Source organism: Zonotrichia leucophrys, chromosome 3, assembly GCF_028769735.1.
Source record: "Zonotrichia leucophrys gambelii isolate GWCS_2022_RI chromosome 3, RI_Zleu_2.0, whole genome shotgun sequence".
Lineage (NCBI taxonomy): Eukaryota > Metazoa > Chordata > Aves > Passeriformes > Passerellidae > Zonotrichia > Zonotrichia leucophrys.
The window spans coordinates 109994550-110015738 of record NC_088172.1 but is presented as its reverse complement, the minus strand read 5'-3'; the positions used below and the strand labels follow the sequence as shown (position 1 = coordinate 110015738).

The following is a 21189-nucleotide window of genomic DNA, read 5'->3' as shown; positions in this document are numbered from 1 at the left end:
CTGCGCGGGGCCATCGCGGCGCTCCGCGAAGTTCCGCGGGGCCCGGGGAAGTTTGGGCTCGGCTCGGCCCCGGCCATGGCCTTCCGCCGGCGGGCCAAGAGCCACCCGCTCTTCAGCCAGGAGTTCCTCATCCACAACCACGCCGACATCGGCTTCTGCCTGGTGCTCAGCGTCCTCATCGCCCTCATGTTCGAGGTGAGACGCCCCCGCCATCGCCCCCCGCCGGGACCGGCTCTCCGAGTGTCCCCACTCCGTGGGCGAGGTGACCCCCCTTGGTCTGCATGGGGTGTCCCCTCCTGGGGCTGTCCCAGCTCGGGAGGGTCCCCACCCGGCCCAGGTGCCCCCATCCCGTACGAGGAGGGGGCTGTGGGGTGCGGGACCCCTCGGTGTGGGCTCAGAGTGCCGCCCCATTCATTCCCCATCGCTCACCCAGCACCGGAGAGGGTCCCCACATTGCCGCGGGGACCCAGCCTGCTGCTGGCTTTAGGGGTGGCACATCCTTCACATCCTTCTGCCCCCGCTCCAGCTCTGCCGGGGGTCCCTGCCTGCGGAGGGGGAGCACAGGCGGTGTCAAAACCCCAGCCCCAAACCCACCGCAGCTGCCGGGACGTCCCGAGCGCTGAGGGGCACATCAAGCGATAAGCCAAGCCTCGCCTGATATTCCCAGCTCTTGGAAATTGAAGAAATTTTTTTTGCCTTTTTTTTCGCCTTTTTTTTCTCTAACAGTAGCCCTTTTCCAGGTGTTTTCTCCGCAGCCCGTGGGACGAGCACCGAGGGCTCCCGGGCCTGGGGCAGCGGCTCCCGGGCCTTTCCCATCCCGCTGAGGCACGGGACGGCATCCCCGGCATTCCTCTCCCTGCCGGGGCGGCCGCAGACCCCCTCAAGGCCGCTGTCCCACCCCCGCCATGCCGGGAACGCCGCTCTGTCCCTGCCGCTGCTCCGGCCCTGTCCGCCTGCTTTCCTTGCCCGTGCCTGGCTCCGGGCATCCCGCCCCGAGCAGCGGGCCCGGTCAGCGGCACGGCCGGCCGGGACCCCCCCGCCTCCCCCGCTGAACCCTCCCCTTCGGCACTGCCACGTTTCAAAGCAAATCCGGATGGGAAAGGGGTGGCCGGGGGGCCTGGCGAGGGAGGAAAGGCTCCTTCTGTAGCAAATCGCAGGAGGAGGAAATCCATTTCCTTAATTCCTCCCCGCTGGCACCCCCTTGCTTTTCTATCCCCCTCTTTTTTTTTTTTTTTTTTACTGCGAACTCATTGAATGAACGAGCCTCTTACAGCACTCGAACCCTTTTCGACGTCTTTGTGCATGTATGTATATTTATTTAAGGGTTTCAAAACCGACCCAGGAGGGCCAGCTGTATTGCAAAGCCACATGCAAATGCTGCAAAGTTGGGCTGCAAGTTTCCTACTTGTACTTTAAAAAGAAAATGCCGCTGAAGTTGTGTCTCTGTCTCAGGGTTTCTCCCTGCAGATGGGTTTGTTGCATATTGGGAGCCCTGTCCTGTTGAGGTTGTACCTGGGCTTGCTGCTGTGGTGGTTTTGGTTGATATGGTGCTGTGAGGGCTGTTCTAAAATATGATGAACCTTCCCCCATGGTGGTGGCAGCAGGGAGGGATTTGTGGTGTATCTGTGGTTTTTTTAATGTATTTTAATGAAATCTCCCTCAGATGCTGAAGGCAGCAGTTTGCTGCTCTCCAGCAGACCTCAGGGTGACAGCTTGCCATGCCAGGGTGGCTTCCAGTGCTCCCTGTGGCTGGCAGCATCATCCCTGGGCATGTGCTTTGGGACAACTCTTGGTCCTTGTTGGTATTTCAGTTTACTTTTATTTTATTATTACATTTATTCCTTCTGCTTTCTTTTCCACTGGAGGGGAGATCAGCCTCTGCTCTTGCCCAGCCCTCCAAACCATCCGTGCCTGTTTGTGCCACCTCTGTGTTGAGTTTTGGTGGCAGCTCTGATCCCTTGCCGTGGTGAGGAGGACCTGTCACTGTCCCTTGCCCTCCTTCTCCTGTCATCCCTGCTTCCCACCCTGCAGCCAGGCTTGCACCTTCCCCAAGCTCAGGCCCAGCGGAAAAGGCCGAATCCTGCTCACAATAGGCCGTTTCCTGCAGGGAAGGTTTTTTTGGGAAGACACAAATAAGGTTTTTAACCTTTTCCCAGGCATCCCTCAGGAGCTGACTGCTTCCTTGCTCCAGCACCCTGCTTGGGGTGATGCTGTGGGGCTGCCATGGGTCTCCCACTGCTCAAGCACAGCATAAGCTGCACCTTGAGCATCTTTTTGGGTGCACAACCTTTCCCCATCCACATGGATTCACCAAGCTGGTAATTCCTCTGTGGCAGGGAGCGGGTGCTGGTCATGATGGGATTTGGTGGCATGAGGTTGCTCATTGGTGTTCCAGGTGATTATTCCAGTGTTGTGTGTGTGTTTTGGGGGATCATTGCATTGCTCAGGGAGGGAATCCCCAGGCTTGGAGGGAGTTTCCCCATTAAGAGCTGTTCTGAGCTGGGCACTACAAAGGGTTCTTATTTCCCAGTCAACCCTAAGCCTTCAGGGTGTGAAACACACTTTGTTGTGCAGCTGCCTGGTGCCAGAGAGGGATTTTGCCACGTGTGTGTGGCTGCTGCAGACCAGAAAGAAAAACCTCCCCCTTGTTTTTTTTGGTGTAAAACTATTTTTAGTGAGTCTGTACAGAAATGTGAAACAGGTGCTTCCCATCCTCATGCAGAAATTACTTCGCATATCTTTTTCCACCCTGCTTTGCAGAAAATTGAAGCAAAGGCCAGGCTGGGTTTAACCTGTGTCCCACCAGGGCTGGCTCCTGTGAGTGGTGTTTAGTCAGGTTTGGGGAAAACTTGGCAGATTTTGGAGAAGTTTCTGTATTAGATGAGAGCTGCTGTTGTAATCTCTAATGTGGGGAAACTGAGGCTCAGTCTTATGCCTGGGGTGATGAAATAAAGCTATAAACCATTGTTTTAGCAGTGGTTCCATGCCCTTGCAGGGCTTTCCCCCTGTGCAGATCGTGGGATGTGAGTCACGGGCTCCCAGGCTCAGAGTTGTGACACTCAGGAGAAGGCAGCTGACGAATGAGCTGCTATTTCCAGGCTTCCTGCTAAATATACTTTCCCCTTCCCAGTCCCCTCTGTAGTACTCTAAAAATTAAGGCCTTTCCATTGTTAATGAGGGAAAACAAAATGCATTCCTGCCTCCCCTGGTCTTTGCCAGATGTGGGAGCTGAAGCATGTGGGGGATGTAAGGGTTGAGTGCTGGGAAGAGTGGAAAAAAGGTTTAAAAGTGCAGTATTTAGGCTTACTTTTAAAAAGGGAATAAACAGGAGGGAGGGTGAGGCAGTGGAAATAGTGTCATGCTGGGGGATGAGTTTGTCTGTGGGGGCAGAGGGGCTGCACCGCCCTTGGGAAGGGCTTTTTGTCAAAGCCAGATGTTTACTTTGAGAGGCTTTGGTCCAAAGTTTGGGTTTCAGTTTACATATAGGGCCTGTGTCAATCCATACTGTGCATCAGCAAGTTTGTCTTTCAATAAACTTTGGGAAAAAAGAAGCCCAAAGTTGTGAGAAAAGCCTTTGGACAGCATTTTGTCTGTAATTAGTTTGAGTTGTTTTTCAAGCCCTGGAAATATTTTCCCAGCTCAGACTGCAGAAAACTCCTCCAGCCTCCCCCGCCAGAGGTTTGGAGCTGCTGCTTTCTTCTAGAATGGCTTTAACTCAAGCAGGACCATGGGGATGGTGGCATGCCTGGGAGTTCCTGGCTGTGGTGAAAACAAATCCCACTGGGATGAGGCTTTGGAGGAGGGAAATGTGTTTCATAGAATCCTGGAATTGTTTGAGTTGGAAGGGACCTTAAAACTCTTTCCAACCCTCTGCCATGGGCAGGACAACTTCCACTAGACTAGATTGCTCAGAGCCCTGTCCAGCCTGGCCTTGAACACTTCCAGGGATGGGGAGTCCACAACCAATCTGGGCAAGCTGTTCCAGAAGTTTGTAGAGTGTGCTGGGGAAGGATGCTCAAAAACTATCCCTAATTCCTGAAAATATTAGTGTTTGAGAGTTGCAGTGGGTAATTTCTGAGAGAGGTGCTAAACTGCCTGCATGCGTGTGCTTAGACACAAGTGGAGTTGGGATTTTGATGTGGAGCTTTTCATGGCAGGGGTAAAAACAGCATCTTCTAAATTGCTGGGTGGGGCTCTGAGCACCCTGCTCTGTGAAAGGTCTCCCTTCCCATGGCAGGGGGTAGGAGCATGATCTTTGAGGTCCCTATCAACCCAAACCATTCTGGGATCTAAAAAAGGATGGGGAGAGCTTTGCTGCTCTGTGTTAGGCAGCAATCTCCAGGCTGGGGGGGTGGGATGTGGATTTTTCCAGTCACCACATTATCAGGGAGTAAATGCCTGATGGTAGACAGTGAATGTGTGGTGGTGCTGGGATTGCTTGGCTTTATGTTTTGCTTTGCCACCTAGGGCTGCAAGGTGGATGTGCTAATTTGGTTTCTGGCCTTAAAAAACAGCCTTATCCCTGTCCTGGCTGATCCAGGCAGTTCAGAAAACTCTGGTCATGTTGGACACATTGAGTTTTACCTCTATCATCCATCTGCACTTTGGTCCTCGAGTTAGTGGCTTTAGCCAGCAGAAAGCCACTCACTGCTGAGGATGTTGTTCCTTCATGGTGTAGAGAACTCCCAGGACAGCTGCTTCCCAAATTTTCCTGGTTCAGACACACAGAACCATGAAATCATTAATGTAGGAAAGCTCTCTAAAGTCATTGTGTCCAACCACTCCCCCAGCACTGCCAAGGCCGTCACTAATCCATGTCCCCAAGTGCCACATCCCTCATAAGGCGGGATGAGGAACATCTCCCTCTGCATAGAGGTGCCCTTCATGCAGGCCAGGGAGTGGATGAGAAATAAGTATACAGTGTTTGCTACATGGTCCCTGCTCTGTGTGTCCCTTGGAGACAAATCCCTCTCCTACTCTCTAAAAAGTTGTGCCAGGAAGGATTAGCTTGGATATAAGGAAAATTTATTTGCTGAAAAGGCAGTCAGGCATTGGAATAGGCTGGAAGTCGTGGAATCACCATCCCTGGAATTGTTCAAAAATTGTGCAGATGTAGCACCTGTGGCCATGGTTTTGTGGTGGGCTTGGCAGTGCTGGGGGAACAGTGGGAGTCCATGATCTTAGAGGACTTTTCCAACCTGAATTATTCTATGATTCCATGAATTGTGCCCCTGCCAGTAGCAGTTCAGGGGCAGCTCTGGCTCTGCTCTTTGCTCTGCAGGGCAGAAGTGTGCCCAGCCCTTCCTTTCCCATTTCAGCATCTTGTTTCAGAGCAAACAGACAGCAAGTCTTGTGCCTCTGAATAATCCTCACATTGCTCTTCCCACTCCAAACTTCTGCTTTCCTTGGCTGCCTGTGAAATGCTCAAGGCAGGCTCTGAAGGGTTTTGCCATCCCTGGTGCTCATCCCTATTTCCCAAGCCAAGGAAATCTGTTTTTTGCCTTGCAGGTTCCTGCATCTAGGAGGTTACAATATTTTAACAACCAATTTGTCTTTGGTTGTTAAAATATTTCACTGAGGCTTTAGGAAGCAACCTGCTACCCCTCTGTAAGGAAGGGTGGGGGGTGCTGGGATGGCTCCAAAGCTTCTGGTGGTTCTGCAGCCCACAGGAAGCAAAGGCAGGTGTGGAGATGGGACAAAGCATTGCTTGATGGAGGAATCTTGCTACCAGATGCTCAGGGAAAGAAGATCAAGAAAAAGAAGACGAAGATCAGGATTGGAAACTGTGCTGGGGCTGAGCTCTGTCCGGGCATTGCTTCCCACCCTGGAGATACTCTGGCGCCATTTTCCTGGACTCACAGCTCTGGCCTGTGTCCTCTCCAGCAGGTTAGAAGGCTTCACCTGGAGATGATGTCTTGTTTCCAGCTGTTTATAGCAATGGATGTCAGCCAGGTACTCGGGGAGCTGTAAATCCATCAGTGCCTGCTGCCTTTAGCACGTCCGTGACACGGCCGCCCATCCCTGCAGCACCACAGCCACCACTGGCTCCATGCCTTTGTTTCATGCCCTGTGCCAGTCTGTGGCAAGGTTTGGATGTAAACTCTAGTCCTGGATGTGCTTTACAGCTCTGGGATGAAGCAACTTGGCTTTCCCGCCCAGCAAGGTCTGCAGGAGCCAGAAGTGTCTCCCTCAGCCAGCTTGAGGCCAGACGATGCACTTTTTCCATTTCCACCCCAAACTCTGCCCATGGTCTCCATCTCCTGCATCTACTCCTCCACAAACAGAGCCCAACATGTGGGATTTCCTTTTTTTTTTTTTTTTCTCAGTGGAAAAAGCAATAAAATCCCCAAACATCACAAAAACACACCATGGAGTTTGCTGTCCCTGAGCTGGGGCTGCCTGCACCAGTTGCTCAATGCTGGTGGTGGCAGGATGGGAACTCTTGGCAAAGTCTCCCCCACAAGCTGTGGAGCAATTTCCAGCTGGGATTTTAATATCCTGCGGCTCTGAAGCAGGCAGCCATGTCTGTGTGAAATGCAGCTCATCTCTATCAGTGTTTGACGGGCACAGGATTTTTTGGGAATGGTTTTGTTTGAGGGTGGGTGCTTGTGAAGCCATGGAGGGTTGGCTGGGAGCCACAGGAAAGGGAAAATCTGGTGACCTGCTGCCAGTGTGGGGTTGGATGGGATGAAGGCATGTTTAGTGTTGGATGTCTGTGCCCTGGATTTTGCTGTGGCCCCAGTTTGAGGGTGCTTTGGTCTCAGAGATGCAGTTTTGGGGTGTCCTGTGGGGTGGATGCTCTGCCCCATCCCCACAAAGCCTCCTGCTTTACTGCTGGGGAGGATCAGCAAAATTAAATTTCTTTGAATTAAAAGCAGTTTAATCAATGGCCACCTCTCTGGTGATCAGTGACAGGATCAGAGGGAATGGCTGGGGCTGTGTCAGGAAAGGTTCAGGTTGAATATTAGGAAAAGGTTCTTTCCACCCCAGAGGGTGCTGGGTACTGAACAGGCTCCCCAGGGAATGATCACAGCCCCAAGCCTGACAGAGTTCAGGAAGGGTTTTGACAATGCTCTCAGGCACAGGATGGGATTCTTGGGGTGTCCTGTGCAGGGCAGGAGTGGCATTTCAATGATCTTTTTGGTCCCTTCCAGCTCAGGATATTCCATGATTTGATTCTATGATTCAATAAATAAAAGGTGAGCAGCACAGCCCTGGGTTTTGGATGTCCTGATATCTCATCCCAGGCTTTTTTTTCTCTTTTTGGCCATGCATCTGGGATCTTTTGGGTGACCAGTGAGAGTTTCTGCGTTTCTGCAACTGAAGCTGATGCTGCCACATCTCCCTGGGTGATTTGCCTTTCCCATTGTGGTGGGAAAAAAACTGGTCCAGAGGAATGGATTTAACAACTGATTTGCTTCTTCTCCCCTCTGTGTCTTTGACAGGTCACAGCCAAGACTGCCTTCCTGTTCATCTTACCTCAGTACAATGTTAGTGTGCCTACAGCAGGTGAGAGATGCCTCTGCTCCACAAAGAAGCTTGGATTCCTCCAAAGAAGAGGGAGGAGTCTGGTTTGCCCCACATCTTCACTTTCAGCTGCCTTGGGCTCACGCTCTACTGATCAGCTGCTCAGGGTCTTGTCTAGCAGTAAATGCAGTCTGGCAGAGATGTTAGAAATAAGACATTTTGGGAAGAGGCAAATTTTGAGTGTCTCAGACCACTCTGATCATGTCTCATGTAGCCAGGGTTGGGAAGAAATCTTTCCAGGGAGTTTGGGGGCTTCCTCTCTCTTTCTGCCATGGCCAGGCCACTCTGTGCTCCCTGCAGGATCAGGGTGCTGCTCCAAGCCTGGTCAGGCAGGATCCAGCTGTGGAATTGCCTGCCTGGAGCAGCTCCTTGTCCCCCTGGGGAGCAGGAGGGATTTACCTCTCTGCCAAGCAGCAGGGGCTGTGCATGTCATCCCTGTCCTGCTGATTTTTGGGGATGGCACCTGGAGGGAGGGGAGGGTGTGGAGATGGACATGGTGCTGTGTGACAGTGTTCACAGGGGTCTCAGGTTGAGGGAAGAGATGAGGATCTGACTCCATGTTTCAGAAGGCTTGATTTATTATTTTATTATATATATTACATTAAAACTATACTAAAAGAATAGAAGAAAGGATTTCATCAGAAGACTAGCTAAGAATAGAATAGAATAGAGTAGAATAGAATAGAACAGAATAGAATAGAATAGAATAGAATAGAATAGAATAGAATAGAACAGAATAGAATAAGCAAGAATGATAACAAAGTCTCTGTCTCAGACTCTGTGTCTGAGCCAGCTGGGCTGTGATTGGCCATTAATTAGAAACATCCAACATGGGCCAATCAAAAATCCACCTGTTGCATTCCACAGCAGCAGATAATCAATGTTTACATTTTGTTCCTGAGGCCTCTCAGCTTCTCAGGAGGAAACATCCTAAGGAAAGGATTTTTCATGAAAGATGTCTGTGACAGTGCACAGCATCCCTGATTCACAGGGAGTAAATTCCAGGGGGTCTGAGCTGGTGCAGCTCAGAACCAAATGGACCAGAGGAGGTGTCCCAGCTCCCAGCCAGGAAGCTCAGCTTCTGTTATTCCTATTTTGGTTGCTGGTTGCAGCCAGCTTCCTGGCTCAGAGCCCCTCTGGATCTGGCAGGGATCTGGGCACTGGCCTGGAGACAGCAGGAGGTGCTTTGGGTAAAGGCCTGGGCTCGGGATGAGCCAAATGCCTGGGGCACAAAGCTTGGCCTGGTAGCAGAAAACTGCAGTTAATTGGGAGTGTTTGAGTAATCATCCAGAGAAAGAGCAGGGTTGGGATTAGGGGAGCTGCAGAGAGGCAGACATGTGGAAGATAAAAGCTCTGCCCTTAAAGGCTTTGGTTATGGCTGAAGGAGTCATCCAGCTTCCAGATTAACTTGTGGTCCCTTCTCCCCTGTGGCACAGTCCAGACAACTTCTGCTGCTGGTTTTTAAGGGATTTATTCTTTCCTGGTATGAGAAGTCCCAGGGGGCACAGAAACACCTCCCCAGGACCAGGTATTGGGGTGTCAATATAGGGCATGAGCTAGTGGGGAGAGAGGTCTTAGTGCAGCAGTTTCTTGGGAGGAATCTAAATTTTTCCAAGGCTTTCCCACATCCCCCACAACTCCTGCTAGAGGTGCCCTGGAGAGAGGAGGCAGAGCACATGTACATTGTATTATTTTCTTTGGTCTTGCAATTCTGTTTTTTACCTTGCTCTGGGATGCAGGCACCATTTTTACCTCTTGGTCTGCACAGCACCAGGGGCTCCTAGGACAGGTTATTTTCATATCCTTGTGCCAGGTGCGTTCATAAATTCTGTTCTTAGAAACCTGGAATGAAGCTTTGTTTAGGGTAGGCAGGGCTGGTGACAGAGCAGTCCCTTCCCAGCACTGGTACCAGGAGAGGAGAGGCTGGATCAGGGTGAGGGAGAGCAGCAGCCAGGAGTGGGCTGAGCTTTGTGTGGTGATACTTCCTGCAGCCTTCCCAACTCTGCTTCTTCCCATAAGCTTCAGGGCTGAAAATAGTCACCTAAATGCAGATGTCTGGGGTATTTTGGGTGCTGCTGGGTCTCCTGTTGCTCCAGAAGAGCACAGCCTTACATGGGTCCTATTTCTCATCCACCAGCTCTGTGCTGCTGCCTCAGATCTCTGAATAGCAGAAGGCATCTGCATGTAGGCAGCTGAATCCTGCTCCAGCAGTTTTTAGGGAAGAGTGGGAGATCATAAGGAAATGTTAAATCATAACTAAGGGGGTGGAAATGCTATCCAAAGCCCCGATGTTCCTAGTGGGGCATCCCTGATCCCATCACTTGCTTCAGCTTCCCATGTTTTCATCCCTCCAGGTGATAAATTCCCATCTCCACAGCTGAGCTGTCCCCAGTGGCAGGGGGATGCTTTTAGTGTCCCCAGTGTCCCCTCCCTTGAGGTGTGTACCTCTCAGAGGGAAACCACCCATGTCTGCCATGGGCTAACCCTGGAGAGAGCCCTTTGGCCACTGCCATAGTTGTGACCTCTCTCTGGTGTCCCCATCCAAGCTGCTCCCCACTAAGCCGTACCCTGGAAATCCTTTGGACCACGGGGGTCTGACCCACACTCTGGTGTCTTTGCAGATGGGGAGCTGGTCCAGTATCACTATGGGCTGAAGGACCTGGTCACCATCCTCTTCTACATCTTCATCGCCATCATCCTGCACGCGGTGGTGCAGGAATACGCCCTGGACGTGAGCACCATTCCCTGTCCTGTGTCCTCAAAATACCTCAAATCCCATGGGGGCTCTGCACTTAAATGCTCTTCTGGGGATGGTCTGGGGGCTGAGGTGGTGATGAGTGAGCCTTCATCTCTTGAGGCTGCTCAGGATGAGGAGGAGAGACAGAGTTTGTGGTGGCTGATGTTTTCTTGTTGTTTCTCTCTCCCTCTGCTCCTTCCCAGAAAATCAACAGGCGTCTGCACCTCTCCAAGGTCAAGCACAGCAAGTTCAATGAGTCAGGGCAGCTGGTTGCCTTCCACCTCACCTCTGTCATCTGGTGCTTGTACGTCGTGGTGACGGTAAGGCACGGGGCTGCCTGGCATTTGGGTTTCCAGGGGGAACTGTGGCATCTGGAGCACAAAATCCTACTGGCAGCAGAGTGCCCAGCCAACTTCTGGGCCAAAACAGGCACATTTCAGTCAGTTTTGTTTTCAGCTGTGGTGGATCTTTCCTGAAGGCAGTTTTGGGAGGTCCTTCTCCTGTATTGTACAAGGCACAGGTAAATGGGCTGTGAAATATTTTTGGGCCCCAGAAATCATGCCTGACCCCTTCATCTCCATCCTCTGCTCCAGGACCTGATGCCTTCCTCAGCTTATTTTCCTCCTTATGTACATTCAGTGCCTTGAGGTTTCTGGGTGCCTTTTGTGGGGTCATGGGACTAATGGGCAGAATTTGGGGGTCCTTCCCTGGCAAGCTGATGGTGAGGGAATCTTTGAAAACAGGGAAACCTTGCTGTTCCTATGGGTGTCAACCCAAAGAATTCAGAGGGAAAAACTGTCATTTTGGGAAGGAAAAGGGAGGGAAGAACAGGTGGTGTGGGAGAGATCTGACTGTTTTGGCAGTGTGGAGGGATGATGCTTTGCTGCCTGCAGCCATTGGGGTCCAGCTGTGGTCTGCAGTGGCTCTGCGGATGGATCCTTGGGGACAGATTCCCTCCCCACTGCTCAGAGGGTCCTGCCAACCCTTCTTAGAGAACTACTTTTCCCTTCAAGGCCAGCATCTCTAGAGATCTGCTGGCACTGCCTCTGCCCCTTAGGGCTCTGAGGAGGGAAACTTTGGCAGAACAGTTGATGCTGCTGGTTTTGGGCTTCCCTTGCCCAGTGCCAGACCCATCCCTTAGCAGCTGTGGGGCTGGATCCTCCTGTACGGCAAACATTGCAGTGATGTGCTCCCCAAACACCCAAAAAGTGCAGAGCAGGTCACCCTTGTGCTTCCCTGGCTTTCTCTAGCTTAAAAAAAGGGTCGTGGGGCAGACAGGGAATGGATGATGGTGACTGGGCAGGACAAATTTCCCATGCCAGCATCTCCTTGCAAAGCCTAGGAAAGCATCCATGTGGCAGGAGTGAGAAGGGAGTCCCATTCTGTAAGGCAAGATGTGGAAAATGAAACCATCCAATTCATATCAGTTATTTTTGTTGGTGTTTTCTGTTCCTCTTCCTCTTCAGAAGCAATTCTTGTTGCTGAAGTGCTGCTGGAGTTGGAAATGCCAGTGGGCAAGAAGCCTCTGGACCATGCATATAGGAATCTCACCCCTACACTTCCAGAGCATTCCAAACCCCAAAATATCCTCTGCTAAACTTGGGACCCTCTTTGCAACTGAGCAAGCAGCTTTCAGCCCCCAAAGAAGGGGCCTGGTGAAATTTTGGAGGGGTGCTGGAGACCCACAGATGCAGAGCTTGGCCCTCACAGGGAACGTGGTTTTTCCTGCAGACTGTGATGAGACTTGGGTGTCATCCCCAGTTCCTCCTTTCACTGTACCATCAGCCCACCCTCTCATAACCTGTTTTGTTTTGCTGAAGCCTTGCCTCTCTTCTCTTTTTCAGGAAGGATACATTTCAAACCCCCGGAGTCTGTGGGAAAACTACCCGCATGTTTATCTGCCGTAAGCACTTGGGAGGGCATTTTGTTCTGGGGCTGGCCACTTCCTTCCTCTCCATGGTTTTGCCTGCTGGGAGTGGGGTGCTGACAGCACAGCACCCTCTGCATGCACCGTGCAGCAAAGATGCTGCAGTGAGACTGTGGGCAGTGGGGATATCTCGTTTGTGAGCCTGGGGAAGAGTGTTCCAGAGGGTTTCATGAGGAGGGCCCTGTGGGCTTGGTTACTCATCCTGCCTTTCCCAAGGTGAAGTCTCTTTGCTATTCATTTTTCACAGCAGAAATGTAGTGGGGGATGACCCTTTCTTCTTGGTTTTTAACCAAAGTGAGGTTTGCTGAGACCACAGCACAAGCACCTGGATAAACTCCATGTGTGGCTCTCTCGGCTCAACAAATAATTTCAGCCGTGAAATGATTTCTCCTAAATCCCGTGGCTCCAAAACAATGGAGGGATTGCCTAATGCTGCCCTGGCACTCATGTTCTTGGGGTCCTGCCTTGGCCTGGGCTGGCTCACATGGCTCCTCCCTGCATTTCAGGTACCAGGTGAAGTTTTTCTACCTGTGCCAGCTGGCCTACTGGCTGCATGCCCTGCCCGAGCTCTACTTCCAAAAAGTCCGCAAGGTGAGAGCCAGGTGGAGGTTTTGGGAGAGGGAGGGTGGCTGGAGAGGGCTGAGAGGTTGATTTGGCTTTTCTGCCCCTGCCAGGAGGAGATCCCCCGGCAGCTGCGCTGCATCGCGCTCTACCTGCTGCACATCGCCGGCGCCTACCTGCTCAAGTGAGTCCCTGCCCCAGCATCCCCTCCCACACCAGGGATGGGGCTGGGCAGCTGCTTCTGCCCTGGGGAGCACCTGGGAATCCTCGGGGGTGAGGGGCTTAGAAGGAAAAAATGGGATTGTTTCAGTGGAGAGTGACTTTTTACCTAAGCAGGTATATAGGACAAGGGGAATGGTTTTAAACTAAGCAGAGAGATTTGGATATTGGGAAGAAATTCTTGCCTGTGAGGGTGGTGAGGCACTTGGCACAGGTTGTACAGAGTGTTTCTCATCCCTGGAAGTGTTCAAGGCCAGGTTGGATGGGTGTTGGAACAACCTGTGACAGTGGAAGATGTCCAGGGCAGGGGGTTGGAGTGAGATGATCTTTAAGGTCCCTTCTCACCCAACCCATTCTCTGATAAAAAGCAGAGCAGCCTTGCCAGCCATAGGGTTTTGTGTTGGATTTATCCTAGTTCTGCCAGTGTTTTGGATGTTGTTGATGGTTTGTAGACAGGAATTTCCCTTATTGCAGTCCTACCCTCACAGAGGTCTGGCTTTGGGCTGGTGCTGCAGCTCATGGAGCAGGGCTGAGGCTGCAGCTGGGTTTGAAGGATGAAGGATGATGGTAGAAGGATGAAGTCTGACCAGCCCAGTGATGCTTTTTGTTCCTCTTCTCTGCCAGTTTAACCCGCCTGGGGCTGATCCTCTTGCTGTTGCAGTACTTGGCTGAGTTCTTCTTCCACATGGCGCGGCTGGTTTACTTCACGGACGAGAACAACGAGAAGCTGTAAGCAGGGGAGCTGCCTGTGCCTCCCATCCTCCTCTGGAGCCCAGGAGAGCCTGGATCTTGCTCTCCCCTCCTGGGTCAGCACTGGGGCTGCTCCTGCCCACACCTCTGCTTGCCCTCCTGCAGGTTTAATGTCTGGGCCGTGGTGTTTGTGGTCACCAGGCTCTTCACCCTCACCTTGTACATCCTGGTCATCGGCTTCGGGCTGCCCCGCGTGGAGAGCCAGGCCCTGGACCCTGAGAGAGGGAACTTCTTCAGCTTCCTCTTCAACAATATTCTCTTCAGGTAGGAATGTTCTCTGTGTCTTCCTTGGCTGTGTTACCTCAGCATGGGTTTTTCTGAGTTTGGAAATGATGGAATACCAGAATGGTTTGGGTTGGAAGGGACCTTAAAGATCATCTTGTTCCAATGGCTGCTGTGGACATGGATACCATCACTGGACCAGGTTGCTCCAAGCTCCATCCACATGGGATCCAGACAGTGATGATCAGATCCTGATTCCATTTAGGGACGGTCTTAGTGAGCTGAAGGGGGTGTGAAGGAAGCAAGAAGGGATTTAAAGGCTACAGGGAGCCAAAATAGAGGGGGAAAGTCAGGAAATTGTTAATCAAATGAAGTTATAAAGTGCAAGCCTATCTTGGAGAAATGCTTGCAGGCTTTCCCTGTTTTACCTGTAAGTGCATTTACACAGATGTGGTCAAGGAAAAGGCATTTTCCCTTCTGCTTGGCCATGTTTTGCTGCTTGTTGATGTGAGAAGCAGAAAGTGGAATGGGCTCCTCTTGCCTTGCAGTCTGTCAAGTCTGGGAGCCTTTCTCACCCTTGCAGCAGCTGTGGGTTGAGTTCAGAATTTGCCAGGCATGGTCATTCTCAAGCTTTTTGAAGCCAAGGACTGCTGTCACAGCTGAGGATTTGCGGGTCCTTCTTACCTCCCTTCCAGGTGGTAATGATGGATCATCCTTTAGATCATGCAGGGACGTCGTATCTTGTCTGTGCCACTTTGTATTTTGGGCAGTGCAGGTTGGGATGATCCTGTTCATCCTGTGTGAATCTACAAAATTAGAGGGTTTTGGGAAAGCTGCAAAAGGCAGGCTTCAGAGACAGTAGAACTGTGATTAGAGCTAAGCTAGCAGGCTTACAAATAGGTGTTGTGTTCCAAGTGGGCAAGCATTGTTTTGACCAAGGGTACGTGTGCTTATGGTGATTGGATAGAACCACTGTCAATGTGCTTTTGCTTTGTGTGATTGGTCAAAAAACTTATAAAGTAAGTTGTAACATTAAGTTCTTTGTCTGCTGCCTGAGATGTGAGCTGGTGGCATCTTCCCATTGTCATAACCATGTAATGAGACTGATGCTGAAAAATAAAACAGCTCAAAGCACGTTCCCAGCAGCCCAGACCCGTTTGTAATTTGTACATATACCCCCGACCAGCGATACATCCATTTCTGCCCTAAAGTTGGAAGAATCAATGAATCAAAACCTGAGAGCTTTATGACATGGAGGGAAAGGAAGGTGGCTGCTCTGGGCTCAGGGGTGGCAGAAAGGAGAGATGGTGGCTGGAGGGATGGCATCTGCCACGTGGGGGGACCTCGGCCACCAGCCCCAGCGTGGGGGGACGGCCGGGCTGGGGGTGGCCTCGCTGCTGTGTTCTCAGCCTGCCTCTTCTCCGCCCTTGGCAGAATGAGTGTGCTGCTGTTGGTGTGCCTCTTCCAGGCCTCGGTGATGTGGCGCTTCATCCACTTCCAGCTGCGGCGCTGGAGGGAGTACTGGAACGAGCAGAGCAGTCGGAAGCGAGCGACCGCCGCTGCCTCCGGCACCAGGCAGCAAACCAAGCTGCTCAAGAGGGACTCGGGTGAGTGCTGCAAGGGTGGCACTGTGGAGGGGGCAGCCCTGGGGTTCAGCATCCCCCCAGCATGGTGCTGACTGTGCAGGGTGTCCCCAGCTGTGTCCTGATGTCCCATGTCTGGGGGACAGTTGTGAGAGAATAAAGGGTTTGGCTTGTGCAAGGGACAAAGTTGCTTTCTCTGTAGAATCACAGAATGGTTTAGATTGGAAAAGACCTCTGAGGTCATGGAGTCCAACCTTTGACCAATCACCAGGGTGTCAACCAGACTAGAGCACTGAGTGCCATGTTAAGTCATTCTTTGGACACCTCCAGGGGTGGTGACTCCAAACCTCTCTGAGCAGCCCATTCCAATGTTTAATCACCCTTTCTGTGAGGAAATTCCTTCTAATGTCCAACCTGAGCCTCCCTTGTGGCAGTCTGAAGCCATTTCATCTTGTCCTGTCCCTTGTTCCCTGGGAGCGAAGCCCCACCTGGCTGCACCCTCCTGTCAGGGACTTGTGGCAAGCGAGAAGGTCCCTGCTGAGCCTCCTTTTCTCCAGGTTAAACACCCCCAGCTCCCTCAGATCACACTCCAGACCCCTCACCAGCTCTGTGTCCCTTTGTTGCCACCCCCAGGTTACCATGAAAACGGAGTGGTGAAAGCAGAGAATGGAACCTCACCCCGCACCAAGAAGCTCAAGTCTCCATAGAAGCCAAGGGTTGTCTCCTGGGGAGGAGGGCGAGATACCAGGACTGAGCTGCCCCTCCTCCTGCTCCTCACGAGCGAGCGGCATCCCAAAAGGCTCGGGATCATCTTCCCAAGGTGTCTCTCGCTCTCCTCCCTTCCTTTCTTGCTCTCATGAACCGTTTGCAATAAAACCAAAAAGGCCCTCATTCCCCTTCTCCCATCCCCCTCATAGGAACCTTCTCCAGCCCTCCTGGTTTTGCCTCTGATCATAAACCAGCGTGCAATTTTAATTTTTTTTTCCTTTTCTATTTTAGTGTTCGGTTATTTTGGTTAAATTGTTACAAATGTATCATAGATGGTTCCAAACAATCCTTTTTTCTCCTACAGCATGTTCCTCCACTCTCTTCATGGTGCTTCCCTGAGCCCCTGGGACAGGGCCACAACAGCTTGAAGGCACCAAATGTGTGTTATGGGATCAGATTCCTGGGGGAATGTACTGGGGCTGGGAGATCTGAGGCTCAGGGGTGCTCTCAGGTGAGATGGGGCACAACTGGCCAGCAGTCAGCAGGATGGTGATGCTGCAAAGAGAGACCAGGGTCTGATGGAGGAAGCTCAACCCTGTCTTGTCTCCTGGTGGACCTCTGGTTAACTGGGGTTTTCTGAACCCTGCTTTTGAGAATTTTTGAGAGCTGGCCAGCAGAGAAGGGAGAGAGCTTCCCTCTTCATATGGAAGGTCCATCTCCCAGCCTCTGCTTGCCCCAGCTGGGTTTCTCTTGGCTGTCCCGTGGTTGTTCTGAGCCCAGGGCTCTGCAGCTCTCAGTGTTTTGTTAAGGGGCAGCAGCATCCTAAGTTCCACATGAATCCTTGAGGCCTGCCCTGCTCTGAGTGTTGGCCTGGCTTTTGTCAGCCCAGCCTTTTGCCAGCTTCTCTGTGCCTCATGAACCTGGTGTTCTTGTTGCTTGTGACCACGTCCAGGTGACAGATGGGTTGCTGCAAAGGGTTTTGCATCAGTGGGGACTGTGCCCCTCATGCTGTCACCTCAGCCTTCCTCGTCCCTACCGTACCAGTCCAGCCATGCCATCGGCAGCCACCAGCTTCACTCTGTTTCTAAGGATACAGTGCTTGTATCCACCCAAGGTGCTATCAAATCCAGGGTTTCTTCCAAAAATCCTAGCCCCTTCATCCCTTTCTGAGCTGTGAATGAGATGACAGGGAAGGAAGGTGAAGGAGGCCGGAGCTGCAAGGAGCAGCTTGCATTTTAGGAAAAGCCTGGCTTGTGACACGTAGCTGTTAGCAGATGGAGTTGTCTCAAATCTACCTCAGAGGCCATCTGTTGCTGCAGACCACTTTCCCCTCTTGCTTCTGCCCACTGCCACCTCCATGTGCTGGCAAGAGGTTTTGTGGAAAGCCAGATGCCACCAGCTTCATCCCTCGCTGAGTCTGCTGGGGAGCAGCGTCTGCTTGGGGTTTTGTGGGTCAGTGCCATCTCTTTGGGCTTCTTTTTGGGCTGCCACACCACGCTAGGTTTGGCAGGTGAGCAGTAGTGGCACTTCTGTCCCCACACTGTCCTCTGGGGCAGTTCCTGAGCTGGGCTTTGCTGTTGGTGCCTCTTGTGCAGTGAAGTCGGCCGTAGCTTTAGTTCTGCTTGACACAGCAGGAGCAGGGGACTCGTGGTGTGTCCCCTTGGCTGGGTCCCCTTGAGGAGAGGGACACAGAGCTGGGCTGCTGTCCATGTGCAGTCCAGGACTGATCCTTGGTGTGCCCCTGGCTCAGCCCCTGGGGGCTCCTCTCTCTCCGAGTGCAATTCCAGCTTGAGGCTGGTGCTGTTGTCCTTCACACCAGTCGTGTTTTGAGGAATGGGTGACAGTTGATTTTCTGCCCCTCTTGGAGCTGAGTTGGGGTTTTTTCCCCATTTATCTGGGTATCTTTTGTCCTTTCCTGCCCCTCTCCTTGTTGAGGAGGCACTGGAGGGAGAAGACATGCAGGGACATGAGGACAGTTGGTCAAATTCCACTTGTTCCTCAATCCCTGCAACATTTGAGTGTCAAGTGAGAGATGCTGGCAGGAGAGGGCTTTCCCTGTTCTCAGGGGATCTGGGGAAGGAGGCTGGAGCAGAGCCCCTGGTGGCTCCTTGCCATTGCTCCTTGTCACCTGTGCTGGGAGGATAAGACACTTTTTGCCTCAGAGGCAGCGACAGGACCCGCAGTGCAGTGTGATCCGGGGGAAAAGAGCTTTATGTTGGGGAGGACATGGAAAAGGTCGACATGAGAGGTTTTTCCTTTCTCCTGCCTCTTCCCAGCCCCTGCCAGTGCTCTCCAGGAGTGACTGCTGGCTGGCACCTCTCAGAGCCTCTGCCAGGCCTTTCTGCAGCACCAGTGCCTTGCAGCAGCGAGCTGCTGACTCTGTTAGCAGGTGACACATAGAGCCCCCCAAAAACACGGCTGCTGAATGATTCCTCCTCCTGCCTGCTTGGCTTCAGGCAGCTTTTCCACTTGCACAATCCTATCTCTGTACAGTAGCTGGTGATGCTTTGTATCCCAAGTGCCTTATGTTGTAGCCTCTCCGTGCACTATAGCAGTAGCTGAACACCCTCCTTTGTTACTACGTATGTACAACATTGCTACATTTATGTGTTTTCTGTTTCCTTTTTGATAGAGCTACCAGGAAAAGGGACATTTGTTTTTGAAGTATTTCCATGTGTTCTTTTCATTATTTTAGTTTTTTAAACCTATAGATGATGGGGCGCTTTTTTTTTCTAGCCCTCCCCTATATTTAGTCCTCAGAAATCCCCATCCTTCTGGCAGGTTGTTTTTTTTTTTTTGAGCTGAGCCTTTGTTGTGAGGCGATATCCACTGTCATCCTGGAGGTTTGCAATCCCATCTCCATCAGAGGGGCTGCCTTGGGCTGCTCCTATCCCTGTGTTGTAGTGCAAGCACAATCCCTGGGCTGCAAGCCTGCAGTAACTGCTGCTGTTGTTCCTGTGTCCGTGTCATTTCTCAGCAGATCCAGCCTTCCTTTCAGCCCAAAGAGCTTTTTCTTGGAGCATTGTCATTGCAAGCCCTTAATGGTCAGTCTGTCCTTGGCCTCTCTGCCTATGAAATGCCACGAGCTCACTTCCCTTTACTGGATGCTCTTCTCATGCCCTATCTGTGTCATCTGCAGAAAACATCATGGAATTGTTGGGTGAGGTTGGAAAATGCCTCCAAACTTGTCAAAGTCCAACCTTTAATCCAACACCAAGATCCAACCCCGAACAGGAGCTCTTGTCCACCACAGTGTAGAAGGTGATGGAGATTATCCCAAACTTCCAGTGGGATGTGATTCATTGCACTCTTCCCATGGGCTTGAGGCTGCTTTAGTAGTCTGTGTCCATTATCCAACCTGTGGAGGTCAGGAATTGAGTAGCCTGTGGTTTTTGGGGTGAAGTGTAGTGTTTTCCTGTCCTAGCCTAGAAGAGCTGTGAAATACCAGCACTAGTTCTCTTTTCTTGTCTTAGGTAGTTGGAGAATGGGCTTGGGAAGAGAAAGGGGTGGCGTAAAAACAGATGTAGCATTTCACGTACAGTTTTTGAGTGACTCTTACATTATGGGGCATTACAGTTGCGTTTTATGTTGTTGTTGTTGTTATTTAGGATTCTTTTTTCTTACTCATCATGTTTGGGTTAGTAGTAGCCAAGTTCCAGTTCCCCTGTAGGTCCCCTTATCTTCAACTCAGTGTTTTACCTTAACAAAAAGGTATTTTTGGTACGCTTCCTGGTTGGAGGGAAGTGTGGTCACTCTGGGATGTCTCCTCCTTGCCTCCAAGTGACTCTGGGAGCTTGGAGCCATCCTGCCTTTGCTCCTGGGGCTTTACAGCAGCCTCAGGCTCTTGCCTTTGGTAGATGGACCCAAGTTGTGTCAGCAGTGGGTGGAGATGTTGGGGTTTGATTTACAGCCTTCCAGGAAACTTCATGGGGGATGAAAGGTTGGTTTAGAAGGTTTTATGCCAGCAGTAAGGTAGATTCCTCCTTGTTGGAGCTGTGTGTGGGGTTTTTCTGGGAAGAATGGCTGTTGGAAAAGCCAGGCAGAGGTGTGTAGTTTTTCCTCGAAAATGTTGAACTCCACTGATCAAACTTCAGCAAAGGAACTTGAGGAAAAATTCTGTTCTTCCATATTTATGCTTTAGTGCAAATTTCCTGATTTTGGAGGGGGTGGGGGGAATTAACAGTCTCTGGTATTTTATCCCATTTGTTTCACTCTTCCTGTCACTTCAGTTTTTGTACGGATTTTGTTTGTTGTTGTTCGTTGTTCAATGACTTTTGTGATAAACTCAGCAGAAGTATTTTTCTGAAATAAATAAATAAAAGGCATAGATTCTTCCAGTGCTGTTTCCACTGATGCTTTATTCTTGCTAAGCTGTGCATGTGGCAGGGACACCTTCCACCATCCCAGATTGCTCCAAGCCCCGTCCAACCTGGCCTTGGACACTTCCAGGGATGAAGCAGCCACAGCTTCTCTGGGCACCCTGTGCCAGGGCCTCACCACCCTCACAGGGAACAATTTTTTCCCCAATATTCAATCTAAATCCTCTTTCAGTCAAAAGCCATGCCCCCTTACCCTGTCACCCTAAGCCCTTGCAGCTGGGATTCATCTTCCCACATTTCCCATGTGCACAGCACAGGCAGCTGCTCCAGAGTTCATTATTCGTGGCTGCTTTCATCAGAGGGAGTGGAGGATAAGGGAATTTGTAGGAGATGATTTATCTGATGTGGTTTAGGCACATATTTTTGGTGAGCTATATTGTATATTTTGTGCAGCTGGCCCCAGGCACACAACATCACTTGGCTGAGGGTTAGGTTACAGTTTCATAGCCTGTGCAGAAAATAGTTTCTGACTTTCTACAGCTCAAGTAATTTCAACTGTAAGTTTTTGGTCTCTTGAAATCTGAGGTGGACCAGAAATCCCTGGAATGATCCTTGGTCTGGGTGAGCAGCAGCACA

General features: G+C 51.3%; 1 protein-coding gene across 1 annotated transcript; it reads left to right on the top strand.

The window, feature by feature from the left end:
• TRAM2 (translocation associated membrane protein 2) lies at nucleotides 1-20550 on the top strand. The gene is made up of 11 exons (XM_064709930.1): nucleotides 1-195; nucleotides 7446-7509; nucleotides 10149-10258; nucleotides 10468-10584; nucleotides 12109-12167; nucleotides 12698-12782; nucleotides 12866-12936; nucleotides 13596-13700; nucleotides 13827-13985; nucleotides 15378-15550; nucleotides 16160-20550. Exons 1-11 carry the CDS (start codon nucleotides 76-78, stop codon nucleotides 16231-16233), a joined length of 1137 nt encoding a protein of 378 aa, XP_064566000.1. The 5' UTR covers nucleotides 1-75; the 3' UTR covers nucleotides 16234-20550.
• Nucleotides 20551-21189: the final 639 nt, after the last annotated feature.